Here is a 21,092-nt window from a genome sequence, read left to right as displayed (position 1 = left end):
GCCCCAATGTCTTCCAGCTGTGAACAGAAAATTCTGGCCGAGCTCTGAACCTCCAAGGTATATCTGTAAAGTGTCAACTGCTGCAACGCCACTGCGGAGGTGGCATCTATCCAACGTGGTCGCTTCCATGACTCTCCCTGCAACTTCATCAGTGGTCGAGCCTTCCGTGGCAATGGAAGTCCATGTGGCCCAGAGCCGAAGGCACAAGGTCCAACCTGCTAGCAAACTCCCAGAGCTGCTCCAAGCAGGCTGTTGTGGCGGTGCTATCAGCTGCTGCAGAAATGTCAATCACGGCAGCTTTGTCCCCAACAGGTGCTGTGTCTGCGCTGCTGCTTTGGGAGAAGCTGGCTTTCTCGAAGCAGTGAGCGATGGTCTGGTGCTTCACATGCCTCCTGGCTACACTTGCAAAGAAAAATCACCTTCAGCAAAGAGGCTTTCATGTCGGCCACATGGCCGGCACAGCAAATATTGATCGGGAAGTGTTCAATCACTCAGCACCGGTAGTTGATCTCAGTTCGCAATAACCCATGGGCTACAGCTTGGCAGCAGTTGTTGAGGCCAGGAACAAAACCTCGACAGCGCTCAAGTGTGCGTTGATGTGATGCGCACTGCAGAAGCAACATCGGCACCTTATGCTTCCTTCGGACAATTTCTTTGTCAATTCATCAGCATTTCCTCATCGGAACACACACGCATCTGATCGCGATGCCTGGCTATCCACTGTTGGAGGGATCCCTCGTCAACAAATGCGGCCTCCTCGATGTTTTTACGTGCCATGTTGCGTCTCTCCTTGAACCCCTGGAGCCACCCATTTCCTGGCTGGAAGTTGATTTGGTTTTATGGGGTTTAATGTCCTAAAGTGACTCAGGTCATAAAGGACGCCACACTGGAGGGCTACAGATAATTTCCGCCACCTGAGGTCCTTTAACATGCACAGACATTGCACAGTACATAGGCCTCTTGGATGGAAGTCTTCCTGACCGAATGCGAAGCTCTAGTCCTTGGACATTACCAGCACGATGGGTCCATTGAGAGAAATGTCCTCTGATCATGCATCCATGAACCACTTGTAAAGAGCGGCATCTATGTTGCCGTACGAGGCACACCGGATACTCTTTCTGTCCCTGCAGCTAACATCACAGTCGAGAACGGTGTTATCTTGCTACCATTCTTAATTATTGTTGAAAATGTGGACTGTGCACTTTCATACCTCTGAAGGCTGCCATCAGCCGAGTTTTGCCCTTATTTTTACACAAAAATCTGCCCCAAAAACGTAAAAATGTTCCGATTGATAGATTATTTTTTGGTCGGTGTGAAATCTCTTCGCTATATCCGATGACGCGCTTTTATTTACTTCATTAAAACCGGACCCAAATTGTACTGAAGATGCAAAAATAGGAACAAGAAAGTAAAACCTTTTCATTACAGCCGTTATTATGCAATAAGTGACTTCAATATAACCAGGCTAGACTGTATCAGAATCTGCACAGCTGATACTTCCTCTCTGGACATGCTCAACGGGTGCAATCCATGCTACTGAAAAAAAAAATGAGTCACGACAGCCTTCACAACAGTGGCCTCCAGGCGTTTCAACGTAAAACTGCCAACCTTCAGTATGGTCTTAGCAGCAGCGCAAAGACATTGCTTCAAGGAAAACAGCTGTTTCAGACTTATTGGAGAAAGCCTGCAATGGGCAGCATAAAACCTGTCATATACGCTTCTTCCCCCATGAAGACTGATCGATTTGATTGATTTTATAGAGTTCAACATCCAAAAACGACTCAGGCTACGAGGGATGCTGTAGTGAAGGGCTCCAGATAATTTCGACCACCTAAGGTTCTTCAGCGTGCACTGGCATCGCACAGCACATGGGCCTATAGCACTTCGCCTCCATCAAAATGCGACCACTGTGGCCGGGATCCAACCCGCGTCATTCGGGTCAGTAGCTGAGCACTATAACCACTCAGCCACTGCGGCGGCACTTGACCCATGAATTTTTTTATCCCTTGCCCATCCCTTTGCTGCATCCAATGAACTGCATGACAGCAAAGTTCCACAACCGCAAACTCCTTTTCCAGCTCCGTCATTGTGTCTGTGCTAAAATTTAGCTGCATTAATACGCAATATCTAGGCAACCCAAACAACTCTTGCTCCTTGAAAAACGACACTCGAGGTCACAGAAGGAAAGCCAAAATCCCACACCAATGCACCAAAGGGTGGCCCATGTTAGCCAATAGGCATCAGCGAGACTTATTCATTCAGCGAGTGTTATGCGAGGTTTTAAAAGTTCATATGATGGGCCACGACAAAGAAGGAAAGACAGTAAGTATACTGACGGCAGCGACACAGCGCGGGCATCGCCAGTCTCCGCGGGGTATCTCAGCCAACGGGGGTAGCAGGCAGAAGGTGTGGTAGCTGTCATCACAGCCATCGCACAACAGCATGCTTTCTTCATCGTCGCCCCGGCCACACGTGTGACACACTATCTGTTCAATCTGCAAGCGACATACCCGAGAAAGTAAGACGGCGGCTTTAAGGCGCAGGAAACTTCGCCAGAGCGCACATTTTTACCATGCAAACTCTTGCAAAGCGGAGTGGTTACATGTCACTAAGTTCAAAGAATTGGGTACCAGTTGCATTCCCACCGATGCGCTCAGTTTTGGTTTTCAGCCTTAAAGGGACACTGAGGAGAAATCGAAGTTGGCTTGTATCGACAGAATACCAGCTCCTGATTACAAAAACGCCACTCATACTGAAAACAAAGCTCTTGTAACGTAGAAAAGAGCAAGAACCAAAATACAGGTATCGCCGCCACAGGCCAAACTCGCAAGTACAAGCGTGATGACGTCATAGGGCAAAACAGTATTGCTAGAACCAATAGTTCTAGGAACACTAAAACACGAGAAGCCACGAATCACTGAGGCGCAGCCAGTGCATGCGCAAATCTCCTTGGCGTCGCCAGATGGCGCCACGTATCCGGCAGCTACGCGCGCGCGCCTGCAGCATCGGGACCAATCGGCGCCTGCTCACCGGTGTTAGGCGGGCTCCCGGTGTTCCGCTTACGGTAACAAGGTACACGGTATGCTAAAGGTGTCTTTTTGCTAGAACTTCGTTGACGACTTCGAGAACGGGATCCATCGTAACGCTGGCAAAACGCCGGTGCAAACGTAAACGAAGCGACTGTAGCGACGGCCGCAATAGCCGATAGATGCCTTCAACGTGCGGCCGGTGGTAGCTTTCTTTTCGGCTGCTGCCAGGCCGCACTGCTGGCCGTCAGAAATCACGGAGTCTGCGATACGTCATGTGCACGTCATGTTTCACGTCACTTAGTCCTGTGTCGTCATAAGAGAATCCCAAGTTTGAATCAGAGCGGCGGGAAAAACTTTTTCAACTTCGAATCCAAATTTCTTAGAAATAAATGCATCTTTTGCTGCCGGCCAAGTCGCAACAAAGCCATGAAATGCCGAACTATCGGATTTTGCCGTAAAAAAAATATCAATAGAGCTCTCCTCACTGTCCCTTTAAAAGCAAGAGATTTCCTCATGCTGCAGGGCTTTAGCGAATTACTTTTTCCTCCATTTAAGAAACCAATCCGGCACCGTCTCGTCCATGTCTTAGAAGTCTCTACTGGAACTAACTACCAGACTGTGCCGATGTAAAGTTCGCTACTAATCTTTAATTAGAAAGCTAATTAGAATTATATTTAAGTTATTTGATGTCTGCCATGGCTGACAGTGTGTTCCTGAGAGGTTTTTTTCCTCTATCTCCCCTCTAATAGTTTCATGTGTTTGAGGGTAATAAAATAAGACTCCCACCTCTGCAAAGGTCCCTGTAGCTGCATAATAATTTAACACTAAATATGCATCTATCTGCAAAACTATCATTACAGCTTTCACAGGCATTTTTCCACTGCTTCAATATTCAGCATGAGAAATATTTGTAACTTACCCCCAAAACAAGCCTCAAAACAAGCTTTCACAAACACTTTTTACAGCCCTAATTTGGCACAAGTGACGACTTATCACTTACCTCAAAACAAGGCTGCAAAGAGGAAGAAAAAGCTACGCTTGACACTTGAAGAGAGGCAATTTCAAGCGCGCTTATTCCACTGCAATGCTCCGTTGCCAGAGAACTACCGTATTTACTCGCCTAATTTGTGCCCAGGTGTAATTTCTGCGTGCGTAATTTATTACCAGGGTTTTTTTTTAAGAACTTTTACTCAAACATTTTACGCTCCATGCTGCGCCAGACTAGAGTTAGAGTGCATATGGGTGCGTGAGGCAGGCGTAAGAAGATCGGCACGATTGTCGAGAAAAAGAATGGTGCACCGTTTACCCGGCTCGCTTGCGCTGGCGGTCATTTTTCCAGAACAGTTTTGTGAAAGCAAACTTCCGATAATCGCCGGCAAGCGCCAGAATCCAAAGCTACCAAGCAGTTTGCTGTACGGTTTGCCGCTAGACATCCGGGCCATATGCGAGAGTCATCAGTTTGTCGCTTATTATCTCCATTTGCCTCTGACTGCTGGCTCTGCGATTGTATTGTTGTGCATTTATTGCTCCGAGCTGCGCACGCAAGGGGGGGGGGGGGGGGGGGGGGATATGCACTGTATATTTTGAGTCAACTTTTTTCTGGCCAGAGTGGGGTGTCAGTTTAGGGGTCAACGTACAGGCAGCAATGCACAGTATATATTGCATGTTACGACATTGTAGAATTTTTTTTAGGAGATGTTCGTGAAATCTCTACATAATTTGCGCACCCCCCCCCCCCCCCTTTTTCTTTAAAGAAAAAAAAAAGCGCAAATCACGTGAGTAAATACGGTATATACAATGCAGGGACGCGACTACACTGCACGACTCTGGCGAGGTCCGACTGCCCCGGACACAAATCACGACATTTACAAAGGCACTATGAAAAGCAAGGCCCTCACAGGTTTTGGTTTGCGCTCCTCTTTCAGTTCACAGCATTCATCCTTCATGTCTTCGCCAAGTCCTGCAGACCAAAAAAAAAAAAAAAGTAATTTGAATAAAGCCAGTATTTCACTAAGGAGGGTACAATAAAACGGGCACAAGAACACTATAGGCTGTACAATTTATTCACATCTACCCGAACCAGGGCAAAGCTAGGAACAGAGAGATGAGACTACAAACAACAGGACGTGAGCATAAATTATTTATAAACTTTCTTTTGTTTGATATGCACCACTCAATTAAGGACAGCTTTACTGTAGATAACAGCATGAAATGACAGCCACGAGGATTATGCATGGTGCCCCTAGTTTCTAACGTTTCCGCAAGAAATCATGGATTTTAGCACTTCTGGGAATTCTGCGCAAGCAGCCACATTCTTTTTTTTATGATACTGATGTTGGACATCAGATGGAAATACCATTAATGATCTGATTCTCTTGAAATCTGGAATATGGTATTATTTTTCATTAAATTAGTTAGTTCCCAGGGTAATTATTATTATTTAGTCACTGATTAGCAGTTTGCCGCAAAAAATGGGTCAATCAAAATAATTTTTAATGCATGGCTGCATCATCTAATGAGTACAGGGCACAATAATCAAAGCTAGTTTTCCATTTACCTTTATTAGTAATAGCAATATTTCAGGTGCGAAAATCATGCATTGGTAAAATTTTCAAAGTCAAATTTTTGAAGCATAAGTGAGCAACTGTGCTTTAATTATTGCAAACAATGCACCTTCAGCTTCTTTCAGCAAAAAAAAAAAAAAAGGACACCTATACCTGTCCTAGATGCCGGGACATCGACACACTAAGACAGCCAGATGTCCAAAATTTTCATGCCGTTAAATCATCTGCTGCTGCACACACACAGCCCAAATGATGATCTAAATTCAATATTACGGTCAAAATACTGATTTCCAGAAGGAAAAAAATTAGTATAGTTGGGGCACAAGAGCTGTAGACTCCAAAATTGTCATGTTTAGAAAATCAGTTTTTGGATCATTTCTTGGTCCCACCAGCAGCAAAACACAGCCTTAGTGTCAATAAACCCCCCATCATCCACAATGGGGCTTCTTGTTGGAGCATCAAGGCTGTTCAGAAATGAAAACTATCCGCAAGCGGGTGCAAAATTTACGTGGGGCTGCATCCCGCTCGCAGGCAGTCATCGAAGCAAGGCATGCGATTCTGAAGGCAGGCATTATTAATTAGGGGTGTGCGAATATTCGAAATTTTCGAATATATTTCGAATATTATATTTTTAGTATTCGTATTCGATTCAACATCCAAGTATTCGTATTCTTTCGAATATTCGACCCGACGTGAATATTCGTATCCAGCCGAATATTCATTGTGAGCACCGGCGTTCATTTCGGTTCGCAAGCCCTATCGACAGAGACATAACAACATGGCGGCGCCCAGAGCAATGCGCATGGATGCAGGAAAATTTTTCCTTCGTATTTTTCCTTCGAGGGAGGAAAATTTTTCCTTCCTCTAAGGGCCATGTCGTAGCTGACTGCGCTGGTGAGTTTTTTTGTGAATATAGTACCTGCGAAGCTGCTATAGTCAGAGCTGTGCACGAAGAACCTCGCAATACGTGTCAGGTCAGTGCCAAGTGAGAGGGAATTTTCTGTGGCTGGAGGGGTCGTTTCAGCTAGAAGGGAACTACTTCTGCCTGACCATGTGGAGCAGTTGGTTTTCTTTCACGACAACCTTTAATGTTCATCCCAGCAACGTGCCTTGGTGCTGATGGCAAGCTAGCCTTAATAAATGCCGTGTACTAGCCATCCTCTCTAATATTTCCACTCTTCTAAGAATAATGTTCGAGACTTTGATACTTTTTGTGCAGCCACACACACCTTTTGTGTTCATTTAATCATCGATAGTTGAACTGTGATGTTCTTGGGTGCTCAAATAATTGTTTTGTAGCTGTTAAATGCGTCTGTCCTGGATTATTCGATATTCGATTCGATATTCAGAATCAAGTATTCGTATTTGATTCGTATTCGAAAAATCTGATATTCGCACACCCCTAATTATCACAGAGACCATTCGGTCATTGCGGGAAATTGTGTCGAACATGCGCCATTCAAGTGAGCATACCAAGCACTACCTCATACTGCATTGAAAAACAGCTGTCTTCGACTTTAAGAAAACACAGGTCCCTCCAATATGAAAGAGAACAACCAGTCTGCAACAGAAGAAGCTTTTTTGGCTATTCCTCTACTAAAGTTGAAACGACTATTGAATATTACATGCCAAGAGGAAAACTAGTTTGAAAACACGAAAAAGCATGCTTGTCACACATAACCATTAAGTAACAATTAATTGAATGCTTAAAACTTTGCTTCAATTCCATATTGGAGGGGACCTGTAGACAGCAGCAAAACGCAAACTTTTTGCAAGTAGCAAACGCAACTCGGGAGCATAATGGAAGGGGGGAAAAAAAAGAAAAAATGCAAAGATCTAGAACATTCTTAACTTAAAACAAAGCTGCTCACCTTTTGGGCAGTAGCCTGGCATTTTTGGCCCTGCCCCGTAAAATTGCAGCTTCCTCAGCTCACTGTTGCTCGAGTAATCGACGTCATCATTCTGCAATGCAGTAATTCGTAAGAAAAAATATGCACGTTTTGTCATTGTCCAAACGTGTCACCCAGTTTTGGCCAGCAACAGAAATGCGCAGCATGATCACGCACGAAAAATGGAGCACTGGGATTGCCACAGCTGTATGTAAAAAAAAAAAAATTTGCAGCTGCTGTGTATTTGCATCTTTCGCAACCACGCCCCTGACAGCACAATGTGCTGCAACTGAACGCAATCAACGTTAGGCTGTCAGAAGTTGCAAATCACATTTCTCCTTTTTCTTAACTACAAAAAATGAGTCGCGATTAACCCTTTGAAGGTTTTTGCCGTATATGTACGGCGGCGGTTTTCTGTCCCGCAAGGTCTTTGCCGTACGGGTACGGTTTCGATCTTCCGTTTGAAATTTTGCGCCAAAAGAACAATGCGTGCTCACTGGGGGGTGCTGCCACCTCTTAGGACTTACAAGAAGTGTTTGAATTTTGTGCTGCCTTCTTACGGAGATAAGCAGAACTTATGTCTAGCTTTAGCGCAGCGGCACAGACTGCGGCAACACCCCTTTTGTAGTTTTGGTTTCGCCGTGTGATCACAACGGAGTCGCGCGAAATTTGAGTTTTCTTTTTGTCAGCACTATCTTGCAGGGGCTGCCGAAGTTGATTTCTATCTTTATTGGCGCTGCTCTTAGCTTGCTTATCACCGTTGCTCGCGAGGTATTCTCGGCCTCTGTGGCAACGCGCCTATGCGGTTTCGATTCCGCGATTCCGCCGCGGGATCGCAACGGAGTTGCGCGAAACGTGTTTTCTCTTTGTGGCCGCTGTCTTGTAGAGGTGGCGAAAGTTGATTTCTATCTTTATTGGTGCTGCTCTTAGCTTGCTTATCACCGTTGCTATCACCGTTGCTATCAAGGTGCTCGACAAAAATTATACGTTTTGCAATTCTTGCACTGGCAATCACTACCAAAGGGTATAAGCATGGCATATTGGTGCTAGATTCTAAAATTTTATATTCGCATAAACTCCACAATTAAAGAATGCTTTTAATTCTTTTTTTTTAGCTACCTTAGGCTTTTAGACAATGAACACTTACAGTTGCAATGCCAAGGCTCTTAGCATGAACAAAAAGATGTGCAACAACAGTGGGGAAAAAAATTTTTTTCAGCCATTTCGCATGGCAAGTAATACGTCTGTACAAAGCTAACCTCACAAGCAAACTTGCAGACAAAGTATGTTCGCAAATCCTCATAAGTGTAGCAAGGCAAATTTTGCCCAACGTGACCAGCACTATCCATCCCTAAAATGGAACTCATAAACTGTCCTTCGTTGAATGAAACCTTGAGTGCACAAAAAAAAAAAAAAGCACCCCACACAAGCATTCAAGTCAGTATTAAATATTAACTGGCTTTTCAAGGCTCCTGGAACACTCTTGACACCCTTCACCTGTGTTCCTTTCACGCCTTTGTCACGCTTGGTGGCTTCTGTACCTCAGGACAGGCTTAGCTGTGCCACCAAATACAAACCATCACCACTTGCTGGATTTGCTTTCCCTATGTAAAAGGCAATGATGGGTGAGGAACGCAAAACCGTACTGCAAGGCAAAGCGTATTTCTGAGCTTCTTAGGGACTCTTCCCCCCAAAGTGGACACTGATCACCAGGCTCAAAGGCACTGTGATGATGGCACTGATTTATATTCAAGGTGCAAGGGGCAGTTACGACAAAAAGAGCCACAATTGACGAATGTGGTGCCTGGTAGCTAAACAGGTACCAAACTAATCCGGATGCTTGTGTACCTGGTACCTAAAGGCTAATCAGGTACCTAACTAATCCAGATGCTTGTGTATGAGCACTTGTCGCTTTTCTGCCTCCTTTTATATGCAACGTGACCGACACGCACCGTGGGTGGGTCCAAGCACTCTGGCGGCTCCTTGCCATGACGCTTGGACCGGCGCGCCGACCGGTCAGGAGGGGGCTTGATAGCTTGCCGTGAGGGAATCCCGTGGGGCACATAGTCACGATCCTTTTTGTCACAGTCTTCAGAGTCTTCGCTCAAGTTCTGCAGTCCACAAATTCAGGCCCCCGTCACGTGCAACCGAGGGAAGGTAATATCTTCCATAATGAGATGGATTGTAACCACCTAAAAATTTCCTCGTTACTTTGCAACCAAAGTCGCAAGGATGGTTTCTACTCCTCACATATAATTACCAGAGTAAGCAGGTCAAAGACAAAATATTTCCAGTCAAAACCAAACGAAAAAAAAAAAAACGATCGTGGAGTGAAAGATAATCGCTGACAGCCCTATCGTGGACAATGAAAAGCAAACTCCTCTGCCAATTTTCCTCAATCATTTTTTTTAGCCACATCAAGCCCTGTTTATTGCTTTCCATAGAAGATAGCTGGTCCCAGTCCCCCCTTCATGAGAAAAAAACAAGATGTGCAAAAGGTGCTTTTTGAATAAAGTGGTTGCAAATGTATTAACGGACGCCTGCAGCCCAACACAGTTATACACACATCAGCCTGTCGCAGCCAGCCGAGATAACGGTACAACAAAAGGCATTCATGAAAGGTATTCGACACCCAATAAATTAAGAAAGGGTATGGCTTTTCTATGTTCTGCACGCAATAACTCGTTCACTTGCCACTTATCACCAGTTCTGCTTTTTACACATTTGGTAAAACATGCCCTTATTTGAATACTACTCCTTACATACCATATTTGCTTGCTTAATTTGCGCGACCTAATTTATTACTCAGTTTTTTTTTTTTTGCTAAGCTTTTACTATCACATTTTCCGCTCCCTGCTGCACAAAACCAACAGCATGCAAGCAGGTGCACACAAGGCAGGATTGAGAAAGTACTATCCACCCTGCCGCCCTATGTGGCTGCGAAAAGTGTTAAAGGGGCCCCGAAACACAATCTTAGCTGACTGTTTTGCCTCTTGGTCGCATACAGTGAGGTACAATGGTGCTATTAGCGTCGGTAATACCGCGTATATTCCGTTTTTTAATATTTAATGTCCTCCCAAAAACAAATTCATGGCTCTGATGGTGTCCCCACACAGTGGCAGGTTTTTAGCAGCGGATATGACATCACCTGGCGCGAGCTTGATGATGGGACAAACAGTTAATATACTGCAAATTGTGTGAATAAACAGAGACACATTTTGTCACCTGTCGGTGTTTTATATTAGATCGACAAAAACAACTTGTTTGTCTTAAATAAAAGCCCTGCAAAGCAAGTCAAATAAAAATACACCGCCAGGGGCTCTGGCATGGAAACGACGCTGCCAGTCTCAGCAAGAACGAGTTACAGAGAGCAGACAACCATGGAGTGCAAACTTCCGCGACGTGCTCTGGCAGGCTGTTTTGATTGGTTGCGCCAGGTGCCGTCATTGGGAGAGCGAAATAGGAGTGGGAAGCCCCGCCAAAATCGAGTTGAGGGCAGCGTATTGTTTGCTTGTATTTTGAAATTTCTTCATTGAATAACTCCCGTTCCTGTGCATCGATTCCTGTAATTCTTTTTAAGTCAGCATCTGCGTGACATAAAGAATCCACCTGAAGTATAGCCGGTATCCCCCCAAGCAGTGTTTCGCAGCCCCTTTAAGTGTGAGTGGCGAGGGGAGGCACGCCATTTACCTGGATCGCTTACACTGGCAGTTGCTTTCCCAGACTAACAGTTTTATTTATTTATTTTTATTTACATGATACTGCGGACCTTTTTGGTCCAAGCAGGGAGGGCAAAAGCAAATTACAAGAAATGGTTACAGTGCATTGGACAAATAGCAGCTTACATACATACACATATGTTTAAAATTCATGCATGTAGATATAAAAGCACTCCGAGATACATCTTCGTCAGATCTAAAAATAATCACAAATGCAAGTTTCAGAAGACATTGGTAATGGCCTCTTTGAAGTTAGCACACGCAAAAACCTCTTCAGGTAGTGAGTTCCAATCACTGATTGTTTTAGGAAAAAACGAAAACCTATGGGAATTTGTTTTCACAAAGTGAGGAGTTAAGCTGTAGTTGTGTGTGTGTGTCGTTTTTCGAGCTGATGCTAGAGTAACATAACATTCCGTTTGCACTTAAGGGATGCAGCAAAATGCATAACAGTACCTCAAAAGAAACCTTCACAGAACCCTTCACTGCAAAAATCTTCCAAATTTAAAAAGGGAACATAAGCAAGCATCATTTTTCGGACAGACTCTGCTATTAAACGCCTGTCATTTCTGGATTCACTTGAAACCAACACTCTTGCATAACAACGAAAACAGGGAGGTACATACAATCACAGCACTCAAAAATGGCTTCACATGAATGCATGCCGTGAGGAATCGTATCACAGAAGAATGCTGCGACTCACAATGTCGCCCAGGCTGGCCCCGCTCTGGAAGACATCGTACGGATAGAGGATGCGCTCGTAGTGCTGCCGCAGCAGTGAGCCTATGGTGCGCATGGGTGCATAACCCATGCGTGATGCAACCCTGGTCCACTTCCTATCCCGGCACACCTGCTCCATGCCCCCTTCATCGTGGACAAACTGCACGGACCATCGTTAAAAAGTAAACACCCGATGCAGAAGCCTTCATCGCTTCAATTTAAAACTCAAGGTACAAGACAACAGGACCAAGATGCAGACCGGCACTCTGCTGCGATAAAATCATTCAATTACAGCGCGGATAATGTCAGTGCAGGAAAACAAATTAGCGTTCTTTGATCACAGGCAGCAACTCTGCAGAATGCAGCTTAGTGCTAGCTGCCACCACATCAAGAAAGTTGACTACCTCAGGAGCAATACCAGTCACCTTAAATAATATTTGAAATTGTCGCCGGACTGTCATTCTTCCGAGTTCTGAAAACTGTATTTCGAACTGTTTCTGTGCAACTGCGACAGCTTTTGGGCCAATGTGTTTTCTAGTGCATAGCACTTCTAGCCGCAATCACCAGTTGGTAGCCTGGGCTGGCTTGCACCTCTTTTGGTTTTGAGAAAAGGAAATGTGCATAGCTAGTTCACTTTGTCAGTGACACCTCAAGCTCACCAGGAACAGCATGAACACCAACTAAAAACTTGGTAACAGTGTTTTAGTGGGCATTGGTGGCCTGCTTGAGGTGTCCACCAACAAAGTGAACTAGCTATGCACATTTCCTTTTCTCAACTGCAAATAGACTGTGTTTTAAAAAAAAAAGGAAAGGCCCATAGCTAGTTCACTTTGGAGTGGTCCACCAACAAAGTGAACTACCTATACCCCTTTCCTTTTTCTCAAAACCAAGAGAGGTCTCACACCCTGAATAAGATTAAATTGGAAATAAGGCTATCTTATTTGCTTCATGAAAGCCACCCCTGCTCTCTTTCTCAGTGGCCACACTGTATCACACAGTCTAAGCCAATACGAAGAAGGAGCAGCCTCATAGAATGTTTGCATCACTTATAAAAGCATAGCAGGGGTAGGCAGTGCTAGCACACCTACTTTGCATTTCATTAACTACGCAAATCGGCTGAAATTTTTTTTTTCAATTTTATTTTGGCCGATGTGCAGTTAGCTTTATCAAATTCCTACACTGAACCCTGCAAGGTAGTGCCTCACAAGCATTGTGCACGAAAAAATCTTCCCGATATTGCAACACTGCCTGAACTATAAGAAAGAATACTGACAACAGCTCAATAAAACCAAAACACACCAGTTTGCACAAACAAAGCTGCCAAAGGTTTCTCATGACAATGCTACATGAGGAAAGACAAGTCCCAGCAGTTACTCGCTCACTGTTGTCTATATTGTTGTTATGTATAAAAGTTTGCAGAAAGCTGCTTGCTTCATGTGTCAAGTGCAGAGCATTGTTACAGTGTACAGGGTTCAAATAAATGGCAAGACTCAAATTAACTCATCTGCACACAGCTAATACAAATGGAAAAACCGACTGAACATGTAGAGCTCATAATTATGGCCAGCTTCAGCAGGCCGTCTTATGCTACAACAGCCCTCATTCATAGAAAGTGACAGCATTATCTCAACTACTACTATCCTCCAAACCTCGATACAGACATGCTTTTATGGGTAATTAAGCACATTCATTGCAAAACAGCTAACATAGCGTAAATGCAGACTATTAAAATTCACCCGCATGACTACCCCCCCAGAAACGGTTAAAGTACAGTAAATTCAACATCGTAATCATGCAGCTATTTTAAAATAATCCAATATTTCCTATCTTCGAAAAAAAAAAAAAATTGGCTGCGGCTCTATCTAAAAGTGATGGCAGAACTATGAAAATGTAATACGCCATTCCTCATACATATTACTACCAGAACGAAGTATGCAATGAGGATTTCCAAGTCTCACTCTTTAGTGTTTTATAAACTGAAAAACTGGCAGTGAAGCCATGCATGCAGAAGTGATTCATCTCTGACCAAGCCATCACATGTAGACACGAGAGTTTCTACATGACAAAAGGTGCCAGCCCTTACCCTCAGAGTGCACTAAAAGCACTACAATAATGATCACCCCCTTCCCTTCCTCTAACACACACTATTTAATTACCTAGGCCTCGAGGCTTATTGCATGCTAAATAAGCATTAGGAGGCTTTGCAACAATTGCAAGACAGTGCTAGTTAGAACACAAACGCCCTTTAGAGCAAACTGAACAGAAACACAGAAGTCCGCATAAGCAGGTAATATAAATGGTGCCAGCACGGCGCTAGTGGTAATCTAGAAAACGCATGTTTACTTCGTTTCAGTAGAAACTCAAGGTAGCATGGTCAAAACTAGGCTCCCTCAAACTGCAATACTCAACTAAGAACACGTATATAGCTTCACAAATACACACTTTACACCATGTAAAAATTAAAAAAAAAAAAGTTTCATGCTTCTCCACCTACATGTTCAAAGCACCACAAACAGCACGAAAGTGAAAAACTCACAGGGTTCTATTTAGTCAGAGAACAAGATCTACAAAAGGTTCATCTCTTACTCTATAGAGGTTGTAGAGATCAAGTGCCTTCTTTTCTATGTTGGGTATCTTCAGCCTTGAACCCTGCAATAAATCAGAGAAAAAAATGTTGCAAATCTAAAATGAGCATAACGCTGTATATTTTGCCACATATACATGATTCACCAACATCATCATCATTTACTAAGCTTAAGGGCCCCTGATGGGGCACTACATAAGGGGGGGGGGGGGGGAGAAAAGGCAATTCAACTGTCTGCATTTTCAATAAGCATGCATGAAAACAAGCATGATACAAAACATACAAGCAAAAGCATAGTGAATGTACAAAAATAAAACCTAGTGCTTCTCACCTGGAGATCCCAAAATTTCGCTATTTGGTCTAGAAAGTTCAGCTTTATCCTCGTAGTTGCCTGTAAGGAAAGGCACAGCCGTTGTTGCAGAGAATACACACTTGCACATGGATAATGCATAGCAAAGTTACGTTGCCAACTATGCTACAGCATAGTCTATACTGTCAAGTCTTCTTGAATACAGCTTCAGACCTGCTATTTACTAGGGAAACATTTGTACTCAGAGCTTCTGATTCTGAGAACACACAGGCAGTTAAATATAGCAAGCTAAACTCAAAATTAAATGAACCTGAGTGAAACACACCAGCCAGATGAAAGCTACCTCACATTTTAATCAACATATGGGAGCATAAGAGAAGACTCTCAACGAAGACTCACTTCTAGTTCGTTTAGGCGCTGTACCCTAGGTGTGAACTTGAAGTTCTCAACATCCACTGCAAAAGGTGGCTGCCAATCCTGTAGGAACATGTCAAGTACAAATGAGTCTCAGTTTAAGAAACACAGACCAGATAGCAAAAAGCCAAGATAATTATTTCACCATGTGTTCAGGCAATGTGGTGCACAAGTTAGCAAAAAAAATGAAGGAAGGGTGTGTCTCAAATGTGTCCTCTACAATGTGAAAACTCAGAAGGATGAAATACAATTTCCCAACCTGTTGTGTATGAACATTGAACATTGCAGGCACCTATGGGGTCTGCAGTGTATAATAATGGGATTAGATAGGCCACATGTTACTGGTAATGCAGCTGGCATCTGGAGCCCATCCAGCGCTACTGCGTTGCTCTGATATAGCTAGCGAAAAATTTATGGCCAAAACGTAAGACTTCCACCTAATTACGGCATCTAATTGCTCTTTTATATATATATAATTTATTTTTTTCATGTGTGCGTGCATTACGCAGTGGCACTTTGGGGAGAGAGCCAGGAAGATCATCGAGGTATAATATGAAATCGGACTTCACGAATTTATTCGATTCGGAACGCATTAGAGAACGGCTCCGGGCGCTGTCCAGAAAGCGATTGTGACGAGAATCGACGGCCTGCCCCCGCAGAAGTGCCCCTCAACTGGCGTCCCCGACCAATGAGAGATGGGAGAGGAGGGACAGCCCTCCCAGCCGACGCAGTACGCTGACGCCATTTTACAAGTCGGACATGTTGAAGAAAAAAATGCAACCAACACACACACAGGGCAGGAAGCAAAACCTGCGACAGTAGTTGATGTGGATGTGAGGAGATTGACGAAGGCTATGCCTCAGCTCCTAATTAAGAACACAGCAATTAGCTGATGTGCTCTATGTGGTCAGCTGTATATTTAGCTATCACAAATTATTGCTTCTGTTTTTGCTTGGAACGCATGGTTCTTCATCCAGAAGCTGGCAATGCGTCTCTGCCACTGTCTTGGGGAGGTGTCAGGCAACTTGAAATGACCCCTCAATACTGTGGCCCCTGAGTCACACACCCACAGGAAATGTCCTCTGTCGGCCTATGTGCACACCTGGTAGCGTGCATGAAGGGAAAAAAACGTTTCCTCTTCTAGATTCTGCGCAGGTCATTTCTTTTTTTTTCTCATACAGCAACGATGCTAAGATTCCTTCAGATAAAATTTGCTGGCTCCCAGCGTCACAATGTGCCACTGAGCTGCACCCACGCCACTGTGGAAAACACGCCTTCGGGGATTTAAATCCCCGCATGAAAACAAAAGACGCCATGTTCGTATTTGATGGCGCATCTCAATGGCATAGTGTTCTTATTTCCAAGCATTACAAATGAAAATTCACTACATAAGAATGAGAAATCATGTTGGCAGAAACGTGAGCTATGAGTGAAAGTGTAGAACAGAACAATATTCGAGTACTAACCGGGGGTGGCCTGATTTTGCAAATCCCAGTCTGTTCCGCGATGGGTCGAATTTTCGCTATGTATGCCATGGGGTCTTTAAACTCTTCAGCCGTCGGCTCGAACACGGGTGCCTCCGGGGGAGGAACGAATTGACCTTCCGGGTTCGTCATTTTTCAGGTACGTTGTCCTTAGGGGGAAAAGAATACGAAATTATTTACTTCGCTACGAGACATGTCCACGTCTGTCCATTTTCTTCTCACGCACGAGTGACTCGTCGCGGTGCGTTACGCCAGAGAAAGTAGGTCTAAAGTCTGATCATCTTGACAGTAGCTATTCAACGTATTTCTTAAGCAGCAAACCACCGAACACTAGCAGAATGACTACGCATTGTCGCAAGCGATACACGGGAAACAGTGGGCGCTATGCGCAACGTGGAAATAATGCGCGGAGGAATACGAGTGCGAACTTTTCGTTTCCGCGCTGCCGCAGTTCGGTGAACAATCACGCTTCCAAACGTTACTTGCTTTTTACCGCAGGCTAGGCTTCTCCGTGCATGTAGCTCGTATGGAAAGTGCCCAGTTTTCGATGCCGAAGTCCAAGCCTCGAAGTTGTGGCGAAACGGTAGTTCACAGGCCTATAACGTGGTACGGGAATCGTCCATTGCATGCACTTCCAGTTTTGGCGTCCCGATGTCCTGACGGTGTGTTCGTTGGCATATATCTCCGCTTCTGTCTCTCGTCATTGATTGGAGCTCTCCTTATCGCGCAGAGCAAATCTCGCTCTATTTACCACTTTGTTAGTCAACTAGCGTTGGGTGGAGGGCCGTTCGTTTGAATGTGCGGAATCTCCTGCCCGCAGACTCGATTTCGGTTACCTGTAAGTGCATGAACCAGTCTTGCATCAGCGCGTTCCTTCTGAAATTCCTCGAATAACCTTTCGTTTTCACTTGAATCGATATCTGCAACTCTACGGTGCCGGGGGCAGTATGCAAAGTGCGTTGCCGTAAATATTTACTGTTTCTCTTCTAATCCGGAGACATGCTGGCGGAGCTGCGCCCCAAGATCCGAGTTGCCAAAATCGAGCACATGACTCACCTGTGACGATAACGCGTGCTGAATAGGTCATGAAAATGTAACTTAATGCCGGGTGTGACTCTGACTCGTCAAATATGGTCACAAATGCCAGCACGCGCCCAACTTGCAAGCTGCGCACCGCTCGAGGGTGGCTGCTTCTATGGTCTTCCCAGGTTGCAAACATGGATGGCTGCTATTGGTGGTTTGGTATTTGAGAAGACGCCGCAGAATGTTCCAGCATGGCGCGTAAATTTTGTAAGCTGCGTAGAACTGCTTGGCCGATTTGTCGTGCTAACAGGAAGTACTCTTTTCTTCCCCTGTGTCGCCTGATTGGCAGAATTGCGAAGGGGCTCGTGCATGAACGGTTTTGTTGCCGGAGTAAAGCAAATCATGTTGTAACGTGCTTTCCCATAAGTGAAGAAGAAAAAATGCTTCATTAATACTTGTTCAACTATAGTTGTTGCATCCGCGTTTAGCTGGCGGCATATAGGGGATAGTAGGAAGTGCGTTTAATTCCTGCTTGGTCCCACCGATTAAGGGCACATTATGGTGGCTCAGAAGTTACCTTTTCGGAAAGTGTTGTGTCTAAGCTAGTGCAATAAATGAAATCAAATTGGGCCGTACGCCCCCCACCCTTCCCCAACAGGAATAAATAAATAAAAACAACGCTTCAGTTACAACTTGTTTGGTTTGGTTTTATGGGGTTTAACGTCCCAAAGCGACTTATGCTATGCGAGACGCCGTAGTGAAGGGCTCCGGAAATTTCGACCACTTGCGGTTCTTTAACGTGCACTGACATCGCACAGTACACGGGCCTCTATATAGAATTTCGCCTCCATCGAAATTCGACCGCCGCGGCTGGGATCGAACCCGCGTATTTCGGGTCAGTTGCGTCTTTCCCCCCTCCATCATTGATGGAGAATAAATTAGAGATCACTGCGGCGACCCGCATCGGGAGAATGCGAAAGCATTGACGCCTCCTCGACACTCGTCGCCTATATTTATCATTTTATTTTTGTTTGTTAGTTAATTTAGCGACTGAATTAGCCTAATTATATCATGCTGTAATTAAAGATCGATTTTGTTTACTCTGATTATATCCTTTTATCTCAATCAACCACTTTGGTTTTTCAAATTTTGCACCGTGGTTGCTTTCCCGTCCAGCCTAATCAACCGTCCGACGGTTTTTGCGGATAATTAACTAATTGATCTATGTCTGTCACGATATTGTGGGCGGCTTGATGTTTGATCGGCGCCGAAGTTATAATTATTCGGGCCAACCTGCCCACTACTGCACTCTCCGTAAATTTGGAGGGGGAGGAGCGACAAACTTCTCCACCCCGCGTGCGGAAGATGAGGATCCACTGCTGACCGGCGATAGGGGCCACGCCTGATTAGCCGTTGACCGGAGGCATGAGGCGTAGGCAAGTTTCTTTAGCAACCCCTTTACTTGGGCGAGAACGAGAACAAACGGTTACAAAACAAGCCGAGCAAAATAGCGGTAATGCACAGGCGCGACGCGAACAACAAGCTCAAAATCAGAACACAAACAACTATTAACAAGAAGAAGGAAACATCAGGGCGAGAAATATACAACAAAGTGACACAATTAAAGCAATGCTGTACAAAAGGTTACGACGAGAAAGAGCGACAGGACAAAGACAAAGAGTGAGCGAGTGGTGAGAAACGGTGGCTTAGCTGCGTAGTGGCAAGGTCCGGTCGCAGGGAGCGTCGGGCTGTGGTGGCGCGCGGGGCTGATGGGGGGTTGCGGATACGGTTGAACTTGGGCCACACGCCTTCGGGACCGCCGTCGCCGCGCTCTACGCGTCAGAGCCGCCTTAGCTCGCTTGCCGGCCACTTCCCTGGCTGACCTCACACACGTCCGCACGCACCGAAATCTCCAAGCCAACTGCCCGGCTCGCGCTTTTCCCGTCACCGCGTTCCCGTGACAAACAACAAAAAACACACAAAAGCAAACGAATCCTCTCGGCCCCGTGCACCAACGATTCACAGATGTTGAGAAGGGGGGAGAAGAAACTAAAGGGTATGCGAGGGTAAAGGTACGGTCCTAACGAGGAGCGATGCTAACTTGCCAAGGTCGGCAACGGTGCTGGGGCCTTCAACCGGCCACTTCCCGACCCCACCTCGGGCAATCGCTCGCTTCCCGACCATAATCCCAGGGAGGGGGCGGAGTAGCCTTGACCCTTATTAGGATCGGGTGAGCGTGGTCGGGCCGGAGAAGGGACGAGGAAGGTGGGAGACGGGGTTACGAAGAGAAAACAAGGGAAAGGAGAGAACTTTATGCAGGAATATTTACATTATTTACAAAAGGGTAGCTGAGAATGAATCTCAGTGAAAGAGAACGTCTTCAGGAGTCAACAGGAGTGCTCTGGAGTCTCAAAACAACAGCCCGTTAAATAGCGCACGGATTCCCCAGATCCCTGTCTGGGGAAATAGTTCGAAGAATGACGTGTCCAATCAGACGGACCGTTGTGGATACTGTTGATACCGCCCACGGCAGGGTGGCGCTGGGCCATGGGGCTCTCCCGCAGCTCGGTTGATGGGAGAGGGTAGAGGCTCAGTAATCAAACACTGCTGTCTTTCACTCAGCACACCACTCTGTTCGTTGACCCGAGGGTCGACTGGGCCACGGAACGCCGCCATCGTCGCCGCATCTTCGGCCTGCCCCCAGCTGCCCCCACGAGGGGTGCAAAATCGTTGCCGCCGCATTGCGAAATGCCTGCAAACCACCGGCGCCGTGGCCACCTCGGTCGCAAAAGAAAGAAAAGGCATGCACGCACTTTGTGACAATGTCAATGCAACATTTTTGTTTGTTTAATTATTACTCATCAAATACATTTCAATTCATTTCAAACTTTATTTGCACTCTTTTGCCTACTGTTCCACTATTTTGCCGTCCGCTCACTTTATCGACGTCCGCGCTATTTCGACATTTTTGGCTCTAATTAACGAACCACCCTATCAACATAATTTTTTTGGGGCAGCATTCTCACATCATCCTCTTTCGATTACAGCCACTTGTTTCATGCTATCTCTTTTGAGAACGTCAGAACTGCTGCTACACTTTCTGCGGACACGTTTTTGAAGCGAAAAACTTCACTAGGCTAGCCAACACCGGGCTTCGCGTGAGCCGGAGGCCAAATTTGCCACTTCTGCGCATGCGCGAAACCGAGCGACGTCACGCACGGCGCAGGTGGCCGCCGCCGCTGACTTCGTCGCCTGACCTTTCGCCGCCGCCGCGTGCTACTGCGCATGTGCGCCGCCGCTTCTCCTCGCCACCGTTTGACCTTTCGCCGCAGCCGTGCGCAGCGCATTTGAAAGGAGGG

At 45.5% G+C, this 21,092-nt stretch overlaps 1 protein-coding gene across 6 annotated transcripts in view; it reads right to left on the bottom strand.

Annotated features, from left to right (window-relative positions):
• Kdm5 (Lysine demethylase 5) overlaps positions 1 to 18,000 on the bottom strand; it is a 61,248-nt gene extending 43,248 nt beyond the window's left edge. The window contains exons 1-10 of one of the 6 annotated variants that reach the window (XM_089570702.1): positions 17,767 to 18,000; positions 16,693 to 16,859; positions 15,212 to 15,289; positions 14,834 to 14,893; positions 14,505 to 14,567; positions 11,902 to 12,078; positions 9,435 to 9,593; positions 7,465 to 7,555; positions 4,928 to 4,989; positions 2,337 to 2,495 (exon numbers count right to left, since the gene is read on the bottom strand). In XM_089570702.1, coding sequence (XP_089426828.1) covers positions 2,337 to 2,495; positions 4,928 to 4,989; positions 7,465 to 7,555; positions 9,435 to 9,593; positions 11,902 to 12,078; positions 14,505 to 14,567; positions 14,834 to 14,893; positions 15,212 to 15,289; positions 16,693 to 16,842 — 999 coding nt within the window. In that variant the 5' untranslated portion in view covers positions 16,843 to 16,859; positions 17,767 to 18,000. The other 5 variants (XM_089570701.1, XM_089570704.1, XM_089570703.1 and 2 more) reach the window with 5 other exon arrangements.
• Positions 18,001 to 21,092: the final 3,092 nt, after the last annotated feature.

This window comes from Amblyomma mixtum, chromosome 2 (genome assembly GCF_055824585.1).
Source record: "Amblyomma mixtum isolate Tamu chromosome 2, ASM5582458v1, whole genome shotgun sequence".
Taxonomy (NCBI): Eukaryota; Metazoa; Arthropoda; class Arachnida; order Ixodida; family Ixodidae; genus Amblyomma; species Amblyomma mixtum.
This window is presented reverse-complemented; position numbering and strand designations above follow the sequence as displayed.